The sequence below is a fragment of the Rhinatrema bivittatum genome, chromosome 7 (genome assembly GCF_901001135.1).
Source record: "Rhinatrema bivittatum chromosome 7, aRhiBiv1.1, whole genome shotgun sequence".
Lineage (NCBI taxonomy): Eukaryota > Metazoa > Chordata > Amphibia > Gymnophiona > Rhinatrematidae > Rhinatrema > Rhinatrema bivittatum.
The window spans coordinates 136,378,029-136,401,543 of record NC_042621.1 but is presented as its reverse complement, the minus strand read 5'-3'; the positions used below and the strand labels follow the sequence as shown (position 1 = coordinate 136,401,543).

The 23,515-nt window shown below is 42.0% G+C and overlaps 1 protein-coding gene across 6 annotated transcripts in view; it reads left to right on the top strand.

Moving 5' to 3' along the window:
• Positions 1 to 23,515, top strand: part of VAC14 (VAC14 component of PIKFYVE complex) — a 525,003-nt gene that overhangs the window by 188,897 nt on the left and 312,591 nt on the right. For all 6 annotated transcript variants that reach the window (XM_029609234.1, XM_029609230.1, XM_029609228.1 and 3 more), the window contains exon 15: positions 21,313 to 21,445. In XM_029609234.1, coding sequence (XP_029465094.1) covers positions 21,313 to 21,445 — 133 coding nt within the window. The remainder of the gene's footprint in view (positions 1 to 21,312; positions 21,446 to 23,515) is intronic.

Below are 23,515 nucleotides of genomic sequence, written 5' to 3'. Positions count from 1 at the left end.
AAAATTGGGCATCAAAATGGCAGATGAAATTTAATGTGGACAAGTGCAAGGTGGTGCATATAGGGAAAAATAACCCATGCTATAGTTACACAATGTTAGGTTCCATATTAGGTGCTACTACCTAAGAAAGAGATCTAGGCGTCATAGTGGTTAACACATTGAAATCGTCGGTTCAGTGTGCTGCGGCAGTCAGCAAACAGAAGCGTTGGGAATTATTAGAAAGGGAATGGTAAATAAATCGGAAAATGTCATAATGCCTCTGTATCGCTCCATGGTGAAACTGCACCTTGAATACTGTGTACAATTCTGGTCGCCACATCTCAAAAAAGATATAATTGCGATGGAGAAGGTACAGAGAAGAGCGACCAAAATGATAAAGGGAATGGAACAGCTCCCCTATGAGGAAAAACTAAAGAGGTTAGGACTTTTCAGCTTGGAGAAGAGACAGCTGAGGGGGGATATGATAGAGGTGTTTAAAATCATGAGAGGTCTAGAATGGGTAGATGTGAATCGGTTATTTACTCTTTTGGATAATAGACTAGGGGGCTCTCCATGAAGTTAGCATGTGGAACATTTAAAACTAATCGGAGAAAGTTCTTTTTCACTCAAAGCACAATTAAACTCTGGAATTTGTTGCCAGAGGATGTGGTTAGTGCAGTTAGTATAGCTGTGTTTAAAAAAGGATTAGATAAGTTCTTGGAGGAGAAGTCCATTACCTGCTATTAATTAAGTTGACTTAGATAATAACCACCGCTATTACTAGCAACGGTAACATGGAATAGACTTAGTTTTTGGGTACTTGCCAGGTTCTTATGGCCTGGATTGGCCACTGTTGGAAACAGGATGCTGGGCTTGATGGACCCTTGGTCTGACCCAGTATGGTATGTTGTTCTTATGGTATGGACTGTTTTTTTAGTGATCCCTTGGGCCTAGAGGGGAATCCTGCTCCCTATAGCACAAATCCATGCACCAAGTAACAAACAGCTCAGCAATCATTGAAGATTATTCCCTAGCAAGCAGGATGGGGGAGGGTTACACAGATAATTTTTTTTTTTAAATGTGTGCTGTTTTGAAAAGGTCATAAAAGTTTCCAAAAATTTGCATGTGAATCCGGCTGCCATAAGCACCTGAAAGTAACTCGCTTTGACTTTACCAGACATGTCTGTCCTTCTCCATGGTCCAAAGTGTGACACTTGGGGTCCTGGCAGCAGAGGAAGAGGAAGACGAGGACATGGCTTAAAGTGCCCTATTGCCACTGTCCTCCAGTAAGCTGGCATTGCTCTGGGGCATGGGAAAGAGACGGGAGGCCTGCTGCCGCTGCTGCTGCTCCAGGCCCGGTCTTCCATGCCAGTTGTGTGGGGAATGGGGAATTCTGTGGCAAGGTTCGGATTTTGTGGTATTGCAGCAGAATTGCAGGATGCTAGGGGCCTTGCCCAAGGCAATTATAGTAATAAAATAGCCTGAGAGACAGACATAGGCTTTAAGAACTCTGGTTCAGAGCTGAGCAGTCACTCTAATGAATGTAAATTGGATTTCTTCGAGCTGTAATAGTTCTTATTGGCCTAGCATAATATTTGTAATGGGTGACTATGTATATGAATTATCAAGCTCACATACATCTCTTCAGATGTTTGTTTTCAAGTTCCCACCCCCAGCCTTTGGATTCAGCTGTACTATTTGTAAATGTGATAGACTTAACACATGGGCAAAGAACTGGTGACTTAACTCCATTCAGATTTATATTGGCCTCAGGAGATGATTAGTGTGCTGCAAGATAGAAGAGAGCCATAAGGAGAGTCTGTGGCTCAGCTGCAGCACTGTGCATTGTGGCACACGGGATTTTCATTTCTTCCTGGGCAGACCTTAGATTGTGCCACAAAGGTGATGCAATCAAATTCTGGCTGGGAGGGAAAGCGTTTGCTACTCCTGCTATAGCCGAAGATTGGCACTGAGAAGTGTGTGTGTGTGTGTGTGTGTGTGTGTGTGTGTGCAGGGGTGGGGGGAAGAGAGGAACAGGGGTGGTAAAAATGTAAATAAAGGCAGAAAAGTACCAAGAAAAGTGGACTGCAAGTATAGCGGCAACAGTGAAGACTTCTGGTCAAAGTTCATCATAGGGGAACTCCAGAAGGAGCATCCCCTTCCTCTTTATCAGCAGCCACGAATGCTAAATAGGTCCCAAACAGAAAACACTTGATTTTTTTTTTTTTTAGTACCAGCGCTACAGTAAAAATGTTAAAATCACTCTGTAAGGGCTGAGCCTAGTCTGCTGCTAAAAGGCAAGAAGGAGACATTTTACTGGTGTCTATATTGTATTATAATTTTATTTTAGCTTACTTATATTGTTCCTCCTAGAACATTTCAGAATGTTTATTTGTGTTTGTGTGTTCAATGGGTTTTGTTTTGTTTTTTTTTGGGGGGGGGGGCAGGGTTTGATGAAGATAGATTGCCTCTTATTTTGAATGAATTCTCTTTTAATCTTAAAATGAGCATGGGGGTCTCTCTTGTCCATCGTGTTTACTGAAATTGAAAATTTCTGGCAATTCTCTCGCCTCTCCTTTCCTTCCCGCCCCTCCCTGCCTCAGATTTCGCTTAGCAACATCTGCACATGCTGGTTCCCATGCTTCCAGCAGGACCCAGGCTGCCTCCTCTTTAGCATGCAAAATAAGTTGTGTTCCTGGCTGGCATGAAGCGCCTGAAAGTGACAGAAATGACTTTGAAAGCTGCCATAATAAGCCTGAACCAGGGAGGTGGTGGTGGAGGGGGGGGGGGGGTTGTGGAAACAGGGGGGCAGTTTCCTTGGTGCCTTTGTGGATAGCTGGGGGAATTTTTCACATGCAGCTCATAGCAACGACATTAGCTTTGCGCTTCTTGTCCTGGCAGGGTCACTTATTCTTTCAAGCGAAAAAAAAACAAAAAAACAAAAAAAAACCAGTTGTGCTTGCCTCAGCCCTTTTATTCTCATGGGTGACAGAGTGTGGGAGCGTTCTTTCATCTGCCCCGGGCAGTATTTCTCTGCCCTTCCTTTTTTTTTTTTTTTTTTTCCTTGCTTCATCCTTCCTGCGCTTCCTCTTTCCAGTGCTCGCTCCTTCCGTTTCTGCCATGCCCTAGAGACTTGTGGTCCTTTGAATATTTTACAGTAAATAATGTGCACAGCTGTACAGCACATGTAGGGGTGCGTCTTCAAAAGCACAGCCTCTGCCTTCTCTACCCACAGACTTTACATCAAAGTTTGAGAATTGCCCTCATAAGAGTTATCCAGTGATGATGGTGATGGCCGGGAGCTCTCTAGAAGTCTGAGAGCCTGCACATCGAGAAGATTTGAAGAAAGGATCTGCGCAGTCTAGAAAGTTTGTGAACATCACCATCTTTGAATAATTCCCTCAGAGGGCAATTTTCAAAAACCATTCCCATGGGTAAAGCAGCTCTCTGAAGTGTTTCCCAGCTTGTATGTAGGTAAGAGTGTACACATAGTTCCACAGCCCACGTACTTTCACTCACATTGTAGTGGAGAATCCCAGGATGGGATTGGGTCACGGGGAAAAAAACTGTATGCACGGTTCTAGATTTTCAAATCTACTTATGTAGCTTTGGTTGGAAAAGTGCCTGCTGAAAATGCAGCTTCATATCTCCTCGGGTACCTTTTTTCCCTTGGGAAATTTTCAAAAGTAAAATGAGGGACATATTTCCACTTTCAAAATTGGTGCAAAGTAAAATCTGGTAAAAAGTAGCCAATAACTTTGCAACTCTGCAGGTGGCATGAAAAATGCCTCCCTTAATGATGCTATAAAATATATTGTTACGTGCAATGCCTCATGTTCTCCACAATTTATATAGCTATTAAAAAGCTGCAGTACATGAGTTTATTTATTTTTTTATTTTTTTAATGACCACATTCATTTACTCTTTCTTCCTATCCTGTGCTATGGCACTCTATTAATATTGCTTATGTCTGCTCTCAAAACACGTTTTATCTGCAATTGAAAAAACATACAGGACATTCTTTATCTCCTGCCTCTGCTTCTTTCTTTTTGGCTCTAGAATTAGGTGCTCCATGAATTACAGCAGGGCTGTAGGATAGACAAAGACCTCCTGTTGTGATTTCCTTACTTTCTGACTCTACAGGACCTCCTTCAGTGGTGTCCCTTGGATGTGATGTGAATTCCTCACTGTGATTTATAGAGAGGAATTCTTATTTGACCTTGTCGTTAATTAGGGAGAGGGTCATTTGATACCAGTTTGACTATTTTGTTTTCTATATGTTTGGGAGAATTAAAGAGTTAGGCAGTGTTCAGCAAATAGATTAGGGTGTAAAATATTGAAATTATGGGTGGGTGTGTAAACTATTGAAATTTCTTAGCATCCACTCAGATGAATCCAGAACAAGTGGGTTATGCACCTCTACTAGCAGATGGAGTTGGAGCAAGCTGACGTCACACTATATATATATATATATATATATATATATATATATATATATATATATATATATATATATATATATATATAAATACTCCTGAAATGACATCAGCCTGCCAATATTCTCCATCTCCAGCAGATGGTGGACATGCAACTCCCCACTGGGGATTGCTTCATTTTAAAGAAACGGAGAATTAAGGAAATAAATGTGCCCCGCTGTCCTGCGGTGATACCATTTTGGCTTTGCATTGCTTGTCATAATCGGGTGTCTCAACCAGGAGTGCCTGCTAATTATTTTTTGCCAGCGCTGTTTGGAGGCTCAGAGAGAATTGTCTTCCTCAGATTTCACTAAGCCTGGTTCTTCCCAGCCAGGGTAAAGACAACACAGGTGGGGCGCCTGATTTTGGAACTCCCCTAACTGGTTCCTCAATAGGGGAAGGTAGCTTAGTGAATACATGTCAGGTATCTCCTGGTCTGGATACTTCTAATTTTTCATGGGTAGAATTTTTCCAGGGGTTGCAGTCCTTTCTTCTGGCACAATCCTCAGCTCTGTCCAGTGCTCCTAGAGCAGAGGTGCACGTAGGAACCTTGCCTGGACCTTCTGTTAAGTGCCGGAGTACTCCTAGAGCGGCAGCGGGACCTCTGAATAGAGATCTGGATGGCACGGATGATGACGCTCATCTTACCTCTCTTGAGGATGGTGAAATTCCCCCAGATTAGAACCGTATAAAACTATGTTACGGTTCTTTCATAGAGATGAACTGCCAGCTCTGATTTCCCAGACTTTGTAAATGCTTGGAGTTCCTGGGATAGATTCAATGTCTGAGCCAAAGAGAAATCCCATTTTGGTTTCCTTGGGTAAAGTCTCTTGATTTTTCCCCGTGATGGAGGCAATTCAAGAATTGATTGATCTTGAGTGGGGTGCCCCAGAGGCTAATTTCAAAGGGGGGTCGGTTTTTGGAAGGCCTGTACCCTCTGGATTCAGTAGTAAGAGAGTACTTACGTTTTCCGAAGGTAGATACACTTGTATGTGCAGTCTCCAAGCAGATCACTATTCCCGTGGAAGGAGGAGAGGCCATGAAGTTTGCTCATGATAAAACGATTGAGACTATCCTTAAGCAAGCATTTGAAGCAGTGACAATGACCTTGCAGATTGCTTCTTGTTGCTCCTTGGTGGCTTGCTCTTGTTTGCTTCTCTCCCAGGAGGTTGATGACTCTGGGGTAAACTCCAGGGCAGTTATGGAACCAACTGCTGCTTTCTTGGCAGATGCAGGCTGTGATTTGGTCCACACTTCAGCCATAGTGGTAGCATCGATAGTGGCCAGGCAACAGTTATGGTTGAGAAATTGGTCAGCCGATGCAACCTCCAAGGCTAACCTTACCAATTTGTCCTTTAACGACTCGCTTTTGTTTGGCAGCTAGTTGGAGAAACTGGCCATTAAGTGGAGTGAATCTCCGGTTCCTCGTTTGCTGGAGGATAAGAAGCAGGCACAGCACTCCTTTAACATGAGAGTTCGTGCTAGAGGATCCAAACGTTTTCGACCCTGTAGAGGAGTAACCTTTGAGGACTTGACCCTTCAGTAGGTCTCAGTCCTTTCGTCCCCAACAACCCAGAAGAGGTGCAGGCTTGGGTAATGGAACCTCACAAGCCTCCCAATGAAAGTTTGCTAACCTACCCCCAGGAACATGGGATGGGGGATGCCTCTCTCTCTTTTATCAGTCAAAATCACATCGGATCAGTGGGTCCTAGAGGGGATATGAGAAGGATATGCAATGGAGTTTTGCAGTGTTCTTTGGGACATGTTGATGGAGTCTTCCTGCCACTCCCCACAGAAGAAGCAAGCAATGGGGAGGGTACATTGGCAAGACTCCTCGGTCTGAGGGCTGTAGTCCCAGTGCCCATGTCTCAAGAAAATACATGATAATCCAAATTGCCAATAGTATGTCACAATCTAAAAAGACGCTTAGAAGTATTGATGACCTGTCATAATAGGCTTCATCTTATGCATAAGATGGGATTCACGTGAGTTGTTGATTCAAGAAAATACATTCCATTTATTTTGTTGTGCCAAAGGATGCCTCTTTTTATCCCATCCTGGACCTCAAAGGTGTCAAGTCATCTGCAAGTGAAGCATTTTCACATGGAAACATTATGCTCGGTGATAATGGCCATGCAGTTGGCAGAATTTCTAACCTCTCTGGATCTGTCCGAGGTGTACCTCCACATTCCCATCCGACTAGAACAACAACGCTTCCTACGGTTTGCAGTTCTGGGAAGCCACTTTCAGTTTCGGGCGCTGCCCTGTGGTCTGGCCACCACTCCAAGAACCTTTTCCAAGAATAATGGTGGTAGTTGCGACAGAGTTGAAAGGATGGAATCCTAGTACACCCATATTTGGACGACTGGCTGATTTGCACCAAGTCGCTGGAAGAGAGCCGCCTGGTGACTCGCAAAGTGATTTCCCTGTTGCCAGGAGCTCAGCTGGGTGGTGAACCTAGCCAAGAGCAGTCTTCAGCCTACTCAGTCACTGGAGTACCTGGGAGTTCGGTTCGATATGAAGTATGGGAAGTTGTTCCTGCCGGAAGCTCGAATTCAGAATTTGCTAGCTCAATTCCGTCTGTTGTTGAAAACTCTGCACTTGACCATTTGGTCTTACCTGCAGGTCCTTGGCTTAATGGCGGTGATCCTGGAAGTGGTACTGTGGGCGAGGGTGCATATGTGTCCTCTTCAGTGCTCCCTGCTGTCTCGGTAGAATTCACAGTCTCAGGACTATTCGATTCGGCTCCACCTGCCGATGGAGGTGACCCCCTCCCCCAACTGCATTGGTGGCTGCAGGAGGATCATCTATGGAAGGGAGTTTCCCTATTCCCACCGGACTGGCTAGTACTGACAATGGATGCAAGTCTTCTTGGTTGGGGAACTCACTGTCAGGAGCTGACAGAGCAAGGGCGCTGGAGTGAAGAGTCTCTCTGGAGCATCAGTTGGCTGGAAGCCAGGGCGGTCCGGTTGGCATGTTTATAGTTCAGCGACAGGCTGCAGGGTCGATTGGTCCAAAGAATGTTGGACAATGCAATGACTATGGCTTACATCAATCAGCAGGGAGGTACCAAAAGTCAACAAGTGTTGTAGGAAATAGATCAGTTTATGGAATGGGCAGAGGTGCATCTCTTTAGGATCTCAGCCTTGCACACTGCAGGCAAAGATAATGTAAGAGCAGACTCTCTCAGCAGGGAGAGTCTGGACTCAGGAGAGTAGGCATTATCAGACAAGCATTTCAGCTTATTTGAGATCGCTGGGGTCTCCCATTCCTAGACCTGTTGGCAACTTTGCACAATGCAGAAGTTCCGCAGTTCTTCAGCCGCAGAAGAGATCTGAAGTCATTGGGGCTCGATGCCCTATTGCAGAGTGGTGGAAGACAAGTTGTTACATGCCTTTCCTCCATGGCCCATGCTGCCAGATTGATTCGAAGGATCGAACACCTCAGGGGGATGGTGCTCTTGGATGCTTCAGATTGGCACAGGAGAGCATGTGGTGCAGATCTGCGGAGGCTCCTGATGGATTTGCCTCTTTGATTTCCAGCGCACAGGAAGCTGTTGCAGCAGGGACCACATCTTCACAAAGATCCGACTCAATTTTGTCTAGTTATGGCCCTTGAAAGGGCTCACTTGCTGAAATGTGGATATTCTGCGGCAGCAATTTCCATCTTGCTAAGAACTAGAAAGTTCTCCACTTCCTTGGCCTATGTGCAGGTTTGGAGAGAGTGTTTGAGGCCTGGTGTGAGGATTGAGGTACTCTTCCTTCTTTGGTCAAGATTCTGCTCATTTTGGAATTTTTGCAGGATGGTTTGAATAAAGGCTTGGCTCTCAATTCCTTAAAGGTGCAAGTAGTGGTTCTCATCTTTCAGGGGTCAGGTAAATGGTGGATCCTTGTCGGCTCATCCTGATGTGTGGCCCAGTTTCTGAAAGGAGTGAAACATCTTTGTCATTCTTTGCGGTTTCCAGAGCCCCTTTGGAGTCTTAATTTGGTTTTGGATTTTTGGCAGGCCCTTCATTTAGACCGCTATGTCCTTGCAGTTGCTGACCTTGAAAACTGTGTTTCTTGTGGCAATTTGTTCTGCGCGTAGGGTTTCCGAACTTCAGGCCTTGTCTTGCTGGGAGCCATTTCTCCAGGTACTTATATTTTGTTACATCAAACAAGTCATATGCATGTTTGAGCCAATGTATGCGCTTGCATGAGCTTGTTTGCACCTATGTGTTTGTGCCTATGCCTGCCTTGTCCCTGTGTGTGGCAACGTGAGAGATAGGGCTTTGCAGACAGAACACATTAGCGAACATTACCCAATGTTGCTTGGGTTGTCTGATCAATAACAGCCTGTGGGTGTGTGTGCAAAAGGACTTTGCAGGAAAAAAGCATATTGTCTTTACACAATGCACCTGTGTTAGAGTTGTGGACCCTTGTGTGGTGGTGCAGTTGACACAGCCTGGCAGGCAAGCCCATATGGCCCACGCTGACCGCTGGTAACCATATCCTAGACAGGACTGACTGGAGCTTCGCCTATACCAACTATCGTTCCTGTAGGTTGAGCCCTTGGTTCAGACAGCTGGAAGGACTTAGGAGGGACCCTGGTATAATGGCTGGAAAGAAAATCCATGTCCAGGTGAGAATCAAGGCAGGCAGCAGATGGTGGAATCCAGTAGACGAATCAAGGTCGGTATAGGCAGCAGACTGGCAAGGTCAGGTTCAAAGCAAGGGGGTCTGGTCCAGGAGGCAGGAAGGCCAAAGAACAAGCTGAGGTCAAACCATGAAGTCAAGTCAGGGGAGGCAGGGCAAGACCAGGAAGGCAAGAAAAGACTTACACAAAGGGCAAACAGACCAAGACACAGAACCAAAAAAGGAGCAGGAATACTAGAAGACAAGGTACCAGGAATATGGGCAAGCAACGCGCACTGAGGAACAGATCACTCAGGAGACCTGTTGCCATGGCAAGGAGTACTGGGCCGAGCAGGCTTAAGTAGTTATGGTTGGGTGATATCTTCTTGAAGCAACTGCAGTGTTTTTCCCACCAAGGCACATATATTTAATGCGGAGTTGGGCTCGCCTAGAGCATCCATTGCCAGGTCCTTGCTATATGCATGTCAATGTGCGCATAATGGTGATGTTCCGCTGGGATGAAAGAGCTGCGTACCAGTAAGTCAAACAGCTAGGGGCTGCAGTTCCTAACAACCTGCCACTGTTCCGGGTGCTACCTGGTTGCCACAGACAGAGACAATACAGTGTGATAGACCAACTGCAAAAGCCGTATAGATAGATTAAAAAGCACCAGTCCTAGTACAAATCTCTGGGGCACTCCAGTATTTACTCTTCCCCATTTACAGAAATTACCATTCAGTCGTCCTCTCTGTTTCCTAACTTTTAGCCAGTTACTAGTCCACAATAAGATATTGCCTCCTTTCTCATGACTCTTTAATTTCCTGATAAACCTCTTATGAGGCCTTTGTCAAAAACCTTTTGAAAATCCAGATACATTATATCAACCAACTCCTCGTGTACAAATGTTTATTGACCACTTAAAAAAAAAATAAATCTGCGTAATTGAGTCGTCTTAACTAGATCTGGAAAGATCCATACTCTTTCCCCATAGAAAGTACTTGATCGATTTCGAAAAAAGGATTTCAAAACGTTTTCCTTATCAGTTGCAAAAGCAAACTGGATTAATAATGTTCCTCGTTCTTTAACAACCAAGTCTTGTTGAGACTTTTGCAGTAAATCAGATAAGTTTATAGGAAAGAAGTAATAGATAAAGGTGGATATTTTAATTTAAAATATCCATGTAAGTGTACTGTTAAGTTAGAGGGGAATACCTACACATTCACAGAGCCAGTAGGTCTTAGGGATCTCCTAGCAGGAAAATGATCGGCTTATATGATTAGTAGAGTATTGACAATGCATTTTTCCTTGACTAATGTTTTTTCTATATCTGTTCAAATATCTTGAGACTCACTTGAATTTCCTTAAGTATAATAATGACTGAATTGTATGCTAAATGTTAGGTTGAAAACAATATTTTTCCTGTTTCTTATTAAGGACTCAGTCATTATGAGATTTCTTAAATGTTTTGTTTATTGTAAACATTTTGAAAAAGTAATAAATAAAGAATTAAAAAAAAAAAAAAATCCAACAGATTTGTATGTCAAGACTTCCCTTTGCTAAACTATGTCTATCCAAATGGCCAGTAATTTTTTTTCTACAGAATAGCTTCTATCATTTTACCCAGTACCAACATCAAGTTCACCAGCCTGCAGTTTCCTGGATCATCCCTAGAACTCTCTTTAAAAATGAGTTCTGGATTGGTCCCCCTCCAATTCTAGTAATAAGTGAGAAACTTCATTCTTTAGTTTTTTCAGAATTCTGTGGTATATACCATATGATCCAGTGATTTTTAGCTTTTCAGTTTGCTCTATTATATTTTCTTGGTTCACCATGATTTACTTCAGTTCCTCTGAATTAACACCCTCAAAGAATGTGTTCAGTATATGTATTTCCTCAGTACAGACTAAAGCACAGAATTCATTTCGTTTTTCTGTTGTGGCCTTGTCTTCCCTGAACACCCCTTTTATATCTCTTGGTCATCTAGCAGTCCAACTAACTCTTACATGGGCTACTTGCTTCAAATATGCTTGAAAACATTTTTATTTCGGTTGTGCCTCTCTGGCATGCTTCTTTAGAAATTCTCTTTTAGTCTACCTTATTAATGCTTTACATCTAACTTGTCCATGCTTATTCTCTTTCCTATTTTCTTCATTTGGATCTACTTTCCAGTTTTTTAAAGATGTCCTTTTAGCTTTAATAGCCTCTTTCGCCTCACCATTTAACCATGCTAGCGTTCTTTTGGTGGTCTTTCTACCTCTTCTAATGCATGGAATATGTCTTGTCTGGGGTCTTAAGACTGTTTTTAGACAGTGTCTGTGCCGCATGCAAACTTCTAACCTCTTCAACTGCTCCTTTTAGTTTTTTTCTAAATTCTTTTTATCATAGTTTCCTTGTTTCAAGTTAAAAATTTCTGCAGTAGTTTTTCTTAATGTCCTTCCTATAATTTAGCAAGCAAGATCTGACCTCAGAATTAGCAGAGCACTAACCATGAAGTCACTGGATTGTAGTGTTAAGTATTCACCCAAATCCCTCTAGATTATTGAACTGGCCTTGGAATATAAATATTGAAGGAATATGCTTTCTGCATATCCAGTCATGTCAGCAGTAAATAGGATGTATCTTGGCATCAGCAGTGCTCCCAAAGGATTCATTGTGTGAATGAAATGATTATAGAGGAGGTTACTGATGTTTCTCAAAGCTTGTTTAGTACTACTGGATTCTGTGCAAGTTGTTTCTCAGCAGTTTGTATGATCCATATCTAAGAATTACTTCAGTGCCAGGAAAATGTTCTAAATATCAAAATCACAGAACATATAGAAAGACATGGTTTAATGGAACAAAGTCAGCATGGCTTTACCCAAGGCAAGTCTTGCCTCACAAATCTGCTTCACTTTTATGAAGGAGATAATAAACATGTAGATAAAAGTGAATCGGTAGATGTAGTGTATTTGGATTTTCAGAAGGCGTTTGACAAAGTTCCTCATGAGAGGCTTCTGGGAAAAGTAAAAAGTCATGGGATAGGTGGCGATGTCCTTTCGTGGATTACAAACTGGCTAAAAGACAGGAAACAGAGAGTAGGATTAAATGGACAATTTTCTCAGTGGAAGGGAGTGGGCAGTGGAGTGCCTCAGGGATCTGTATTGGGACCCGTACTTTTCAATATATTTATAAATGATCTGGAAAGAAATACGACAAGTGAGGTAATCAAATTTGCAGATTGTGATAAATTGCAGGAAGACCTTGTGAGGCTGGAAAATTGGGCATCCAAATGGTAGATGAAATTTAATGTGGATAAGTGCAAGGTGATGCATATAGGGAAAAATAACCCATGCTATAGTTACACAATGTCAGGTTCCATATTAGGAGCTACCACCCAAGAAAGAGATCTAGGCGTCATAGTGGATAACACATTGAAATCGGTTCAATGTGCTGCAGCAGTCAAAAAAGCAAACAGAATGTTAGGAATTATTAGAAAGGGAATGGTGAATAAAACGGAAAATGTCATAATGCCTCTGTATCGCTCCATGGTGAGAGGGCACCTTGAATACTGTGTACAGTTCTGGTCGCTACATCTCAAAAAAGATATAGTTGCGATGGAGAAGGTACAGAGAAGGGCTACCAAAATGATAAGAGGAATGGAACAGCTCCCCTATGAGGAAAGACTAAAGAGGTTAGGACTTTTCAGCTTGGAGAAGAGACGGCTGAGGGGGGATATGTTAGAGGTGTTTAAAATCATGAGAGGTCTAGAATGGGTTAATGTGAATCAGTTATTTACTCTTTTGGATAATAGAAAGACTAGGGGGCACTCCATGAAGTTAGCATGTGGCACATTTAAAACTAATCGTAGAAAGTTCTTTTTCACTCAACACACAATTAAACTCTGGAATTTGTTGCCAGCAACAGTATCATGGAATAGGCTTACTTTTTGGGTACTTGCCAGGTTCTTATGGTCTGGATTGGCCACTGTTGGAAACAGGATGCTGGGCTTGATAGACCCTTGGTCTGACTCAGTATGTCATGTTCTTATGTTCTTACTTAAGGAAGGATACAATCATAGTTATTTATTTGATCTTTCTTTTGTACCAATTCTCCAGAACCTACAATAGTGAACCAACTGCTCCGAATTTATGGAGCTTCTTGCAGATTTTAAATTGAAATATATAGATCTCGTGCTGTTGAGTGCCACAGATTCTAAAGTACTTGGGGACAAACTTACGGGCCGATACAGTACAGTGCGCTCCGGAGCGCACTGTTAACCCGCCATTAGACGCGCGTTTTCGATGCGCTAGTACCCCTTATTCAGTAAGGGGCCGAAAACGCGCATCCAACCCCCCGAACCTAATAGCGCCTGCAACATGCAAATGCATGTTGATGGCCCTATTAGGTATTCCCGCGCGATTCAGAAAACAAAATGTGCAGCCAAGTCGCAGAACTGCTTTTCTGTGCACCCTTCGACTTAATATCATGGCGATATTAAGTCGGATGTTCCGAAAGTTTCCAAAAGTGTAAAAAAAAAAAAATAAAAATAAAAAAAAATTTGAAGTCGGCCCGCAGCTGTGGGGTCGAAAACCAGAAGCTCAATTTTGCCGGTGTCTGGTTTCCGAGCCCGTGGCTGTCAGCGGGCTTGAGAACCGACGCCGGGAAAATTGAGCGTCGGCTGTCAAACCCGCTGACAGCCGCCGCTCCGGTCCAAAAGGAGGCACTAGGGTTGCGCTAGTGTCCCTAGTGCCTCTTTTTGCCTGTTTTTACCGCTGGGCCTCATTTGAATAGAGAATCGTGCGCACAGGAGAGACTTTACTGTATTGGCCCATTAAAGATCTAACTATTCATAGTCTAAAGGAAAGGTGGGACATGGGAGATAAAGTAGAGACATTTAAATACCTCCATAGTTTCCATGCACCAGAGGCAGGTCGTCTTTTTTTCAGCGGAAAGGAGGCTCTAGAACAAGTGGTCATGGGATAAAGGTGAAAGGGAATAGATTTAGAAGTAATCTAAGAAAATATTTCTTTATAGAGAGGGTGTTGGATGGATGGAACAGCTTCCCTGGGGAAGTGGAAGAGACAAGGACAGTATCTGAATTCAAAAAAGCATGGAATAAGCAAAGATAATCTGTGATGGAGCAGTAGAGATTGTAAAGCTCAGTAGTTGGTAAGGATGGGCAGATTAGATAGACCAGATGGTCTCTTTCTTCTGTCATGTTTGTTTTCCTTTTTTTTTTTTTTTGTAGCTATGGCTAACATAACCCTTAATTAATTGTATTTTTTAAAGAAGCTTTTAATTGTTGGGGTAATCTGAAGACTTTAGCAATCTAATTTGTTAGTTTAGGGATCTACTATCCATGGAACAATATTTTGGTTGCTGATATTTTTTTTGTTTTAATGTGTTTTGTATGTTTTATTTTATTACTGTTATTATTTTTCTTTCTATTTTTTTAATGTTATCTGCCTTAGGCGTTTTGAAAGAAGGATTATAAACAATTCTAATGAACAAACGTCAGATATATACGATTATAATATACAAAGCAAACATAATTAAATCATGTTATAGACAAAACAAATATAAAATAAAATACAATCATTCCAAATTAGGAGCCAAACAAATCCCAGCATTATGATGTGTGTATATATATACAGTCTAAAAATAAACTAGACTGAAGGATAAACCTAATCTGGTTCCTAGACTGCATTGTTAAGCAATTGACCTTTAGAGTTCAGCAGATTAATAAGAATTTGAGTTAAATTAGAACTTCTACACAGAACTAATAGAACCTACGTTCCAGAAAGTGCATACATTTGTGTGCATGCTTACATAGATTCTGAAAAAAAATACGTGTCCAACTCCTCTTCTCCCCCCCCCCCCCCCCCCCCCAACCTTCCCCTGACATCTCTTGAAAATGTTTGCTGTGAATTGGCTGTCAAACCAGAAGTTATTTCCTAGCGTGTAGCAGATGGACTCAGGACCAATGGTATATTGTACTCCTGATAGCAATTGGAGACATCTGTCTACACTAAGGAAAACGAAATTATCAGGTAAGTAATTTTTCCATTAGGTGACATAATTCCACATGTGTATTCATGTTATATGTGGATTCCCAAAAGAAACATGGAAATGAAGGTTCACACTCCGATGTAAATTTGAAAGAATGAGAGCATGATATAAGTAATAGTCCTTTAGACAAAATCAATTATTCACTTTCAAGTGGTCATAAACAATTTATTGGTGAAGAAGCTCCTGGATTTCAAACAAGTATATTCTAAAAGTCAAGATGTCCCCCATCACCGACACACTCTTTTTTACCAAAAAGGCTGCATTGGGAGGGATTATGTAGGGTGTACTTCAACCACTATAAAAAGAGACAAACAACCATCATAATATGTAAAGGACAAAAATAACTGGGTCAGCAGCAAATAACATAAAGATACATACCTTTTACAAATATATTCAAGAACATGGCAGGAGGTTCAAATTGAATGATTATCTGTGTGCTTTTTTTTTTCTTTTTGAAACACAATTTTTGCCACAGAAGATAAGATTTCTTTTTGCTTCAGACAGATGTAGGCTATCTTTACTATATAGTCTTTAATTATTTTATATATGACCCCAGTTAATATATCTAAAAACTTCTTTACACCAGGTTTTGAGCCAGTATCGAAGTTGCCTATATGGCTTTGTCTTTCCCTTTCCTTGTGTTACATTTGGCGTCTGCAGGTTGCCCCCACACTCTCCCTCCGACTGGGTTTCCTCTGACTCCCAACGTGGCTGAGTCCCTCCTGCTGTCTTTGCATTGGAACAGCACGTTCCAGTGCGGCGACGTGTCCATGCGACAGGATGCTGCTGACTGCAACTGACCACGCTCGACCGACATTGCTGATTTTAAAGATGGGAAAGCCCTGTGGCACCCTTGGAAGACATCACACACTTAGGCCTATAAAAGGCCCTTGCTGGCATTCCTGCACTGCCTCAGCAATAGGTCCAACTACTGCTGAGTAGTGTATGTTGCTTCTGGCATTCCTGTCTCCAGCCTTCGTCCAGCCTGTCTCCAGCCTTGCTCCTGCTTATTCCTGTCCTTGCCTTCAAGCCCTCCTCCTATCCATCCCTTGTTTCCTTCCTCGGACAGATATTTGATTTTGCCCTCAGCTCGGTTCTCTGGCATCACTGACCATTGCTTGCCTCTGATCACCACCCGGATCTTGGACACCACTGACCCCTGCCTGCCTGCCCCTGACCATTGCCTGGACCTGGCACATGCCTGATTGCCACCTGCCTACGACCCAAGCTAACCATAGACCAGGAGAGACCCCCCCACCTAAGTCCTGCCGGCCCGAGAGGAACAGGGGCTGGAATAGGTGAAGGTACTGACGAGTCTCTGCTTTCCCTGTGTCTGCCTGCTAACGGTGAGAACCTGCAAGGTTTCTCCCTGCTGGTAGAGCCAATCCCGCCTCAGGCCAAGGGTCCATAACTGCAGCAATTTAAACAGGTAACACTTCTGAAAAGGCAATGGCCTTTTCCTTGTGCCTTAGCTGCTACCCCTGACTCTGGAAATCTCTCTGTACTGCTTGGTTGCTGTTTGTAGTGAAGTCATTGATTCCCAGATGGATAATGGCATCAATTTTATAATTCTTACTACTTTAATGGCATTGACAATCTGCTTCACATTTCTGCTAGGTGAAGATCCTGGAAGGTAGTTAACTATTGTGGGTCACTCAAAATGAGTCCCCAAGTTAGTACCTCTAATAACAGTATCCCAGCGGAAGGAACTTCTTGTTATGATGATTGGTAGTATTTGGGGGTTTCTGTGGACCTCAGCTGACAATGTCTTTCAGCAGAAGAGGAATTCTCTTAGGATGTTTGAAAGTATTTTGGGGTTTCTGTATGCATTGGGTGCCTTTCTTTTCAGATACCACATCAGTTTCCATTTCTGGAGCATCTTTGCTTTCCAGTTCAGAAAAGGCATTTTGTTATGGGCATTATTTGGGAGAGTAGATGTTTCTGTGTTGCAAACATTTACCTTTCCAGAGCCCACTGTAATCTTTTATTGTTGGGTTTCTGTGGGTCTGCGGACAGTTATTCTGTGGGTCTGCGGACAGTTATTCTGAATGCTGCACAGTAGTTTTCTTGATCACGGACAATTCCTTTCAGTTGAGTCCGCATTTTTTAAAAAATTTTTAATTTATGCTTTTATATAATTTACAAGCATCCACTTGTTAATGAAATTTCCTATAATACAGAAATACTAATAAATTTACAAGACCAAAAAAATATAATTACTCGTAATTTAACATCCATATTATAGTCAAATAGAAGAAATACCCAGAGAGAATGTAGTTAGAGCGATAACAGTTAGAAAATCTAAATGTAGAATATCTGGCAATCTGAACAGACCCCCCACTAATTACATTACACACCAAACAGCAGGCCTATGTGGGACTAGAGTGAGTATCCAAAAATGCTCTCAATTGTATTGGATCAAAAAAGTACATAACGCTGCCCTTGATAAAACAGACAGCATTTGCATGGGAATTGCAATTTAAAGCTTGCTCCGTTTTGTACTGCATCCTCCCTCAAGTTTAGAAAAGCTTTTCTTCTTAATTGCGTCTGCTTCACCAAATCTTGATAGCACCAGACTTTTTGTCCAAAGAATAGGGCTTGATTATTCCTGAAATATTGTTTGAAAATGTTATTCTTATCCATCAAGAAAGTAAATGTAACCAGGAGGGGTCTGCAATGAGATACTATTAATTCTTGTGATGAATCCAGCAAAGAAGTTAAATCTGGAATATCTTGTTCTGCTATAATCTCTCAATTATTTTCAGTGGCGTATAAGTAGTAGGCCTTTGTGACTATTGGTTTAAGTTCTTCTGGAATCTTTAGAATTTGAGATACATACAACTTGAATAAATCAATAGGAGAAATATTTCTTAATACTGGAAAGTTAAAAAATCTTAAATTGTGTGCTCTTAATGTATTCTCAATCTTTTCAAGCCTTTTATTAGCTTCATTGTCACTTAAGACCATTGCTGATTGAATTTTCTCCACATCTGTGACTCGTTTTTCCATTTTTTTTTATTTTGTATCACAATCTCAGTGGCATTATTCTTTACTTGTTGTTTTACTTCAATAATCTCTTTTGCTAGACCCAATATTGCTTTCTCTAGTGATTGGAGAGCATTCCAAATAGAGAGAAGGGTTATCTCAGAAACAGGTAGCAGTTTCCTTTGCAATGAGAGTTCCTGGTTCACTTCTCTGCCCACACCCGCTGCTAGGCCTTCACCATTTCCAAGGCTTGCGGATCTTATCCTTGCTACAAAGTCTAATCCTTCTCCCCACACTGCTCCTCCAGGCTCTACCTTGCCTTCTTGCATCTGCATGGTAAGTCCTTTCAATACTCCACCTCGTTGGGGTGTTCCGGCCTCTCTCCGGATTACCTCCGTTGGACTTTCAACACTCTGCAACCTCGATTCCTCATTGCGGCCTGGTGGCGCAGGCCTTATTGGTGATCCGGGGCTTAAAGACGTCTCGGTCGGGAAGACAAGCTCACGCTCCAAAGCTTGCTCCCCTGCGACCCGATCTCCCAATGTTAGTGGGGGACAGCGGCGAAAAAGCTCCCAATCCTGGGCTGCGATGATTCCAGCGGAGTGGAAGAACTCTCTCCATCCCTCACCCGGGCTTTCCGTTTGGTGTGAGGCATATCAGAAACAGGTAACGGGGAAAAGTATCAGGAGCTCCTCACGCCACAGCCATTCAGGTCGCCATCTTGGAAAGCTCTCCCGAGTCAGCGCATTTTTATTGCAGACAGTTGAAGGCAAATGGGACAAGACTTGAGCTTCCAGATGGTATGCCTTAGGACTAAAGCACCACAGTTGTTACATACTGAATTAAAAATCATGTTAATGTGTCTGTGAGGATCACTTTTATTTTTGTCACTAATCTACAAATTGTTGGATTAGTGCTTAAATTAAGTGAATGCTATTTAACCTATGTCCATGGGAGAAATATTTAAGAAAAATATATGCTAGGACCAGGTGGAAGGGAATTAAAAAAAAAATAAAATAAAAACTTCCTAATGTCAAATCCCTTTGAAAATCTCTTTAAAAACTCTAGCAAAAATTCTGAACAGGTATCTGAAAGAAAAAATGATTTAAACACAAGCCAGTACAGATTAATAGGAAGAATCTGAAAGCAGGAATTTGCAAGCAATATTATAACAAAGTTAAAATTAAAATTCCAGCAAGGCCAGGTAGCTATGTAGCTGTGTCATCACTAATGTAATTGAAGGTGATGTAATTGTAGATAATTGGTCACTCTTTTGGGCTGTGTACATCAGTCCCTGGTCCTCTATCATGTACAGCTCCTTTGGATTATTACTCTGCACTTCTTGGTATTGAATCTTAGCTGCCAAGCCTTGACCACTCCTCAGGCTTTCTTAGATTACTTCACATTCTCTTTACTCTTTCAGGAGTGTCTACTCTTTATTGCAGGTCTTAGTGTCATTTGCGAAAAGACAGAATTTTCCTTCTAAACCCTCTACAGTATCACTCTCAAAGACATTGAAAGGATCCCACCCCAGAACTGATCAGTGAGTGAGGCACAACATCTATCACCCTTCTCTTCTCAGAATGAGTTTCATTAACCACTACTCACTGTTTGTCAGTCAGCCAATTTCAAATCCACTTCGAGGTTGTTCATTTTATTTATAAGCTTCTTATGCAGAGCTGTATGAAAAATTTTGCTGAAATCCAAGTAAAAACACAGCAAGTTTGCATTCTTGATTTAATTCTCTAGTTACTCAATCAAAACAAAAAAATCAATCAGATTTCTTTGACACGATCTTCCTCTGGTAAAAACATGTTGCCTTAGATCCTGACCTTTCTCTAATAAAACCATGTTGCCTCAGATCTTTGCCATAGAGCATTTTACAGTTCTATACATGGCCCAGCTCCCAATGTATTTAAAAAATTTCTTCGTTACACCAAGTTTTGAGCCACATATTGAAGTTGTCTCAATGATGTAGCCTTTCCTCTCTCTTTCCATGAGCAGGTAATACTTCTGAAAAGGCTATGGCCTTCAACATGTACCCAAGCTGCTTCCCCAGAGTCTGGAAATCACCCTCTAGTGCTAAGATGCTGTTCCTTGTGAGGTCTTTGGTCCTCAAATGGATTATAACATGGTAGTCCTTCCATCCTTAAATTACATTAACAATCTGTTTTGGATTTCAATAGCTGAGGATCTTGGAAGGTATTTAAACATTGTGTGTCCCTCAAAATGTGTCCCCATGTTAGTACCTTCGATAACATTATTTTCCACCATACAGAATGATCTGTTTTGAGGGGTTTTGTGACAGTAATGTGGTGTTTGCATGTACAATCAGTGTCATTTTAAAACAGCATTTATCCTGATAACTTGTAAGTTATATGACTCATTGCCAACTTTTGAATATTTCTGCCATTTATCTGGCTAAGTTTAACCAAATAATGTAAGGGCAGTCCAAGGCAGAGTTAAGTTATTTGGCTAAGTCACCTAGCTAACTACAGTATTCAGAGACAGCTGGATAACTTATCCAGCTAACTTTGGTTGAGCCTAGAGCGGTCCCAAAGATAGCAAGGTAAAGTTATCTTGCTTGGTGTTGATATCACCAAGGTTTAAAATAGTCATGTGTATTCAGCAGTGGCGCCACAAAATATGTTGACAAGTTAGTTGGCTACGTTTATCTGGCTACCTTTGCAAACTGGCTGCGGCTGAATATTGCCCACTCTTCAGCGCCATTTGTCCAGCTAAATTCAGGCTTATCCAGCTAACGCTGGTTGTGCCATAGGGCAGTCTTAAAGTTAGCCACTGCTGAATATCCTGACAAAATTAGCTGGCTGTTTATCTGGCTAACTTTTCTGACCGGTCAGTGACTGTTAAGAGACCCTGTTTCTATTTTAATACATTTTTGACAACTTTATAAATGATACAGAGATTATCCTTTTAGATTTTCCATCCGACTCATTAGAAAAAACAACAACCTATAAAAAAACAAAACTCAGATATCTGCTTTGGAAGCAATAAGCAACATTGTTTTCTGCATCATAATCCTGGCAAGCTTCTGGAATTGTATATTTGATATAATGGCACATAGTGATAGCTTTAAGTAGCAAGAAAAGTTTTGTGTCAATCACCAGCTATTTAGAGTATATAAGACAGAAACGTAGCTTCAAATATAGCCACTTAGCCTCTCTTTAATGGCACCTCTTCTTTTCTTTCAGACACTAAAGGATCAGAATGCTCACCATCAACCCCAACTATGAATTCTTACTTCTACAAATTCATGATCAATCTGCTCCGAAGGTTTACCAGTGAGCGGAAATTGTTAGAGACAAGGGGAGCATTTATTATCAGGTTAGTGTTTCAGCTTCCACAGCCAGCTGCTATTCTTGTTTTTGGTTTTTTTTGGAGATGCCTGTTAATCCGTTGATATCACCAAGGTTTGAAAAATCTGTTTGCCTGCTCTCCTGTGATTGAGGCTTTGTCATTTTTAGTTTCAGTTGGGGGCCTGGAAAGAACAAGTTGTATTTTGGTACTGACTGGGACCCAGCAGTAGTAGGTTGCATTTTGGGTCCCAGTTGCCCCCAAGGAGAAAGAGGAGGCCACATCTCCAACCTGAATCAGGGCCTTGGAGGACTGAGAGAGGTCTGCAAAGGCGGGGGAGGGAGAGAACTGGGGAGGGAGTAGAGAAGGACTGAAGAGGTGGGGATAACGTTGACTCAGAGGGCTGGGGGTGGGGCAGCAAAAAGAAGGTATGAGGGGAAGGGGAGAGAGAGAGAGAGAGAGGATTGCTAGAGGGTGGGGTGGAGGATGTGTCCTTTTCCAGGGATGAAATGCTTGTACTATGTACTTGTCTTCTGCCCCAAAACCAATTATTGGGATGGTAGAGAGGGTGGTAATGAGAACATATGGCAAATGCAGTTCATCCCTAGCTAGTAAGTCTTGGAGGATTTGTTCCAAATAATCAGAAAAAATAAATAGAACATATAGATAAAACTATGTTATTAAGGTTGATGGTAGTTTGGCTATACTAGTCTATACAATTGACATTGGCAGTGGTCCTAGGGATAAAGTCAGTTGTGGTGTCATGTTGCAGTAGTACTTGGAAGCTTGTCTGGCTATTTGACTTTTCTTTATTTAGCATGTCTGCTACTTGTGGAAATGTGAGAACAACATTATTGTGGATTTTGTTAGGCATCGGAAATTATCTTGAGCATAAATTGATTATGGGGGAAAACCAATAATCGCCCAAAAGTACAATGTTAGGAGGAAGGTATCTTGAAAAGATATGTATATTTGTCTTGTTAGATTGTAAGCTCTATTGAGTAGGGACTGTCTGTTTTGGGTTTTTTTAAGTGTTTGGATTGCACTGCATATGTCGGGTAGCACTATAGAAATGTTAAGCAGTAGTAGCAGATATTTATAAAGCAGGGAAGTTAGAATGTCCCAATAGAAAGGCTATGATAAAGTAACCCGGATGGATTTAAATAAAGAGGACAGATATGAATGATTCTAAGCTGCCTATATTACATGCTAATAAGATACATATCTCTTCACTCCTTCCTATCCTCACCACCCCCTTGACTCAACTCCTAGGTCTCGTTACCCTCTTGATAATCCTGTTCAATGCGCAATCTCTCTCCAAAAAAACACCCATCCTCAACGATCTCCTTATTGACTGTAAACCTGACTTTTGCGCAATCACTGAAACTTGGCTCAAGGAAACAGACACTGTCCTCCTTAATCAATTACCTACCCTCTCATATGAGATCTTTTCCATCCCAAGACCCAAGAAGAGAGGAGGTGGCCACCTCCTGGCAGTAAAAAAAAGTACCTTAACCTCAAGCTAGTGCACATTGACTCCCCCTCAAATTGGAAATCGGCCTATTCAAATCTCCCAAGCTGCAAATTTGCCTTATCTATGCCCCTCCAGGCTCCATAGAATGCGATCCCTCCCCCATAATTGAATTCATCTCAGACAACATCAACATAGAAATACCAGCTATCTTATTAGGAGACTTCAATCTCCACGTGGACTCTACCCCCCTCACCTCGTCCTGAGAAACTCTCCTCTCTTCCCTCCAAGCCATAGGTTTCAATCAGATTATCACTTCCCCCCACCCACAAAGCTGGACTCACTCTAAACCTCTTATTCATTAACCAATGTTTTCTCTCTCTCCCCACCCCTACATGCTCCCTGGTACCCTGGTCAGGCCACTTCCTCATCGAAGCACATCTATCTATAAATGCACTGATCACTCCCAACCCAGCACAAAACACAACCATTGTTTTCAGAAAACCCTGAGGAATTATCTACCGCAATCTCCAATGCCCTACCTGAACTTGACTGCTCCAACCCTGACGCTGCTCTTGCCTCCTGGAGCAACCTCACACTAGAAATCGCCAACAGACTTTGTCCTATCA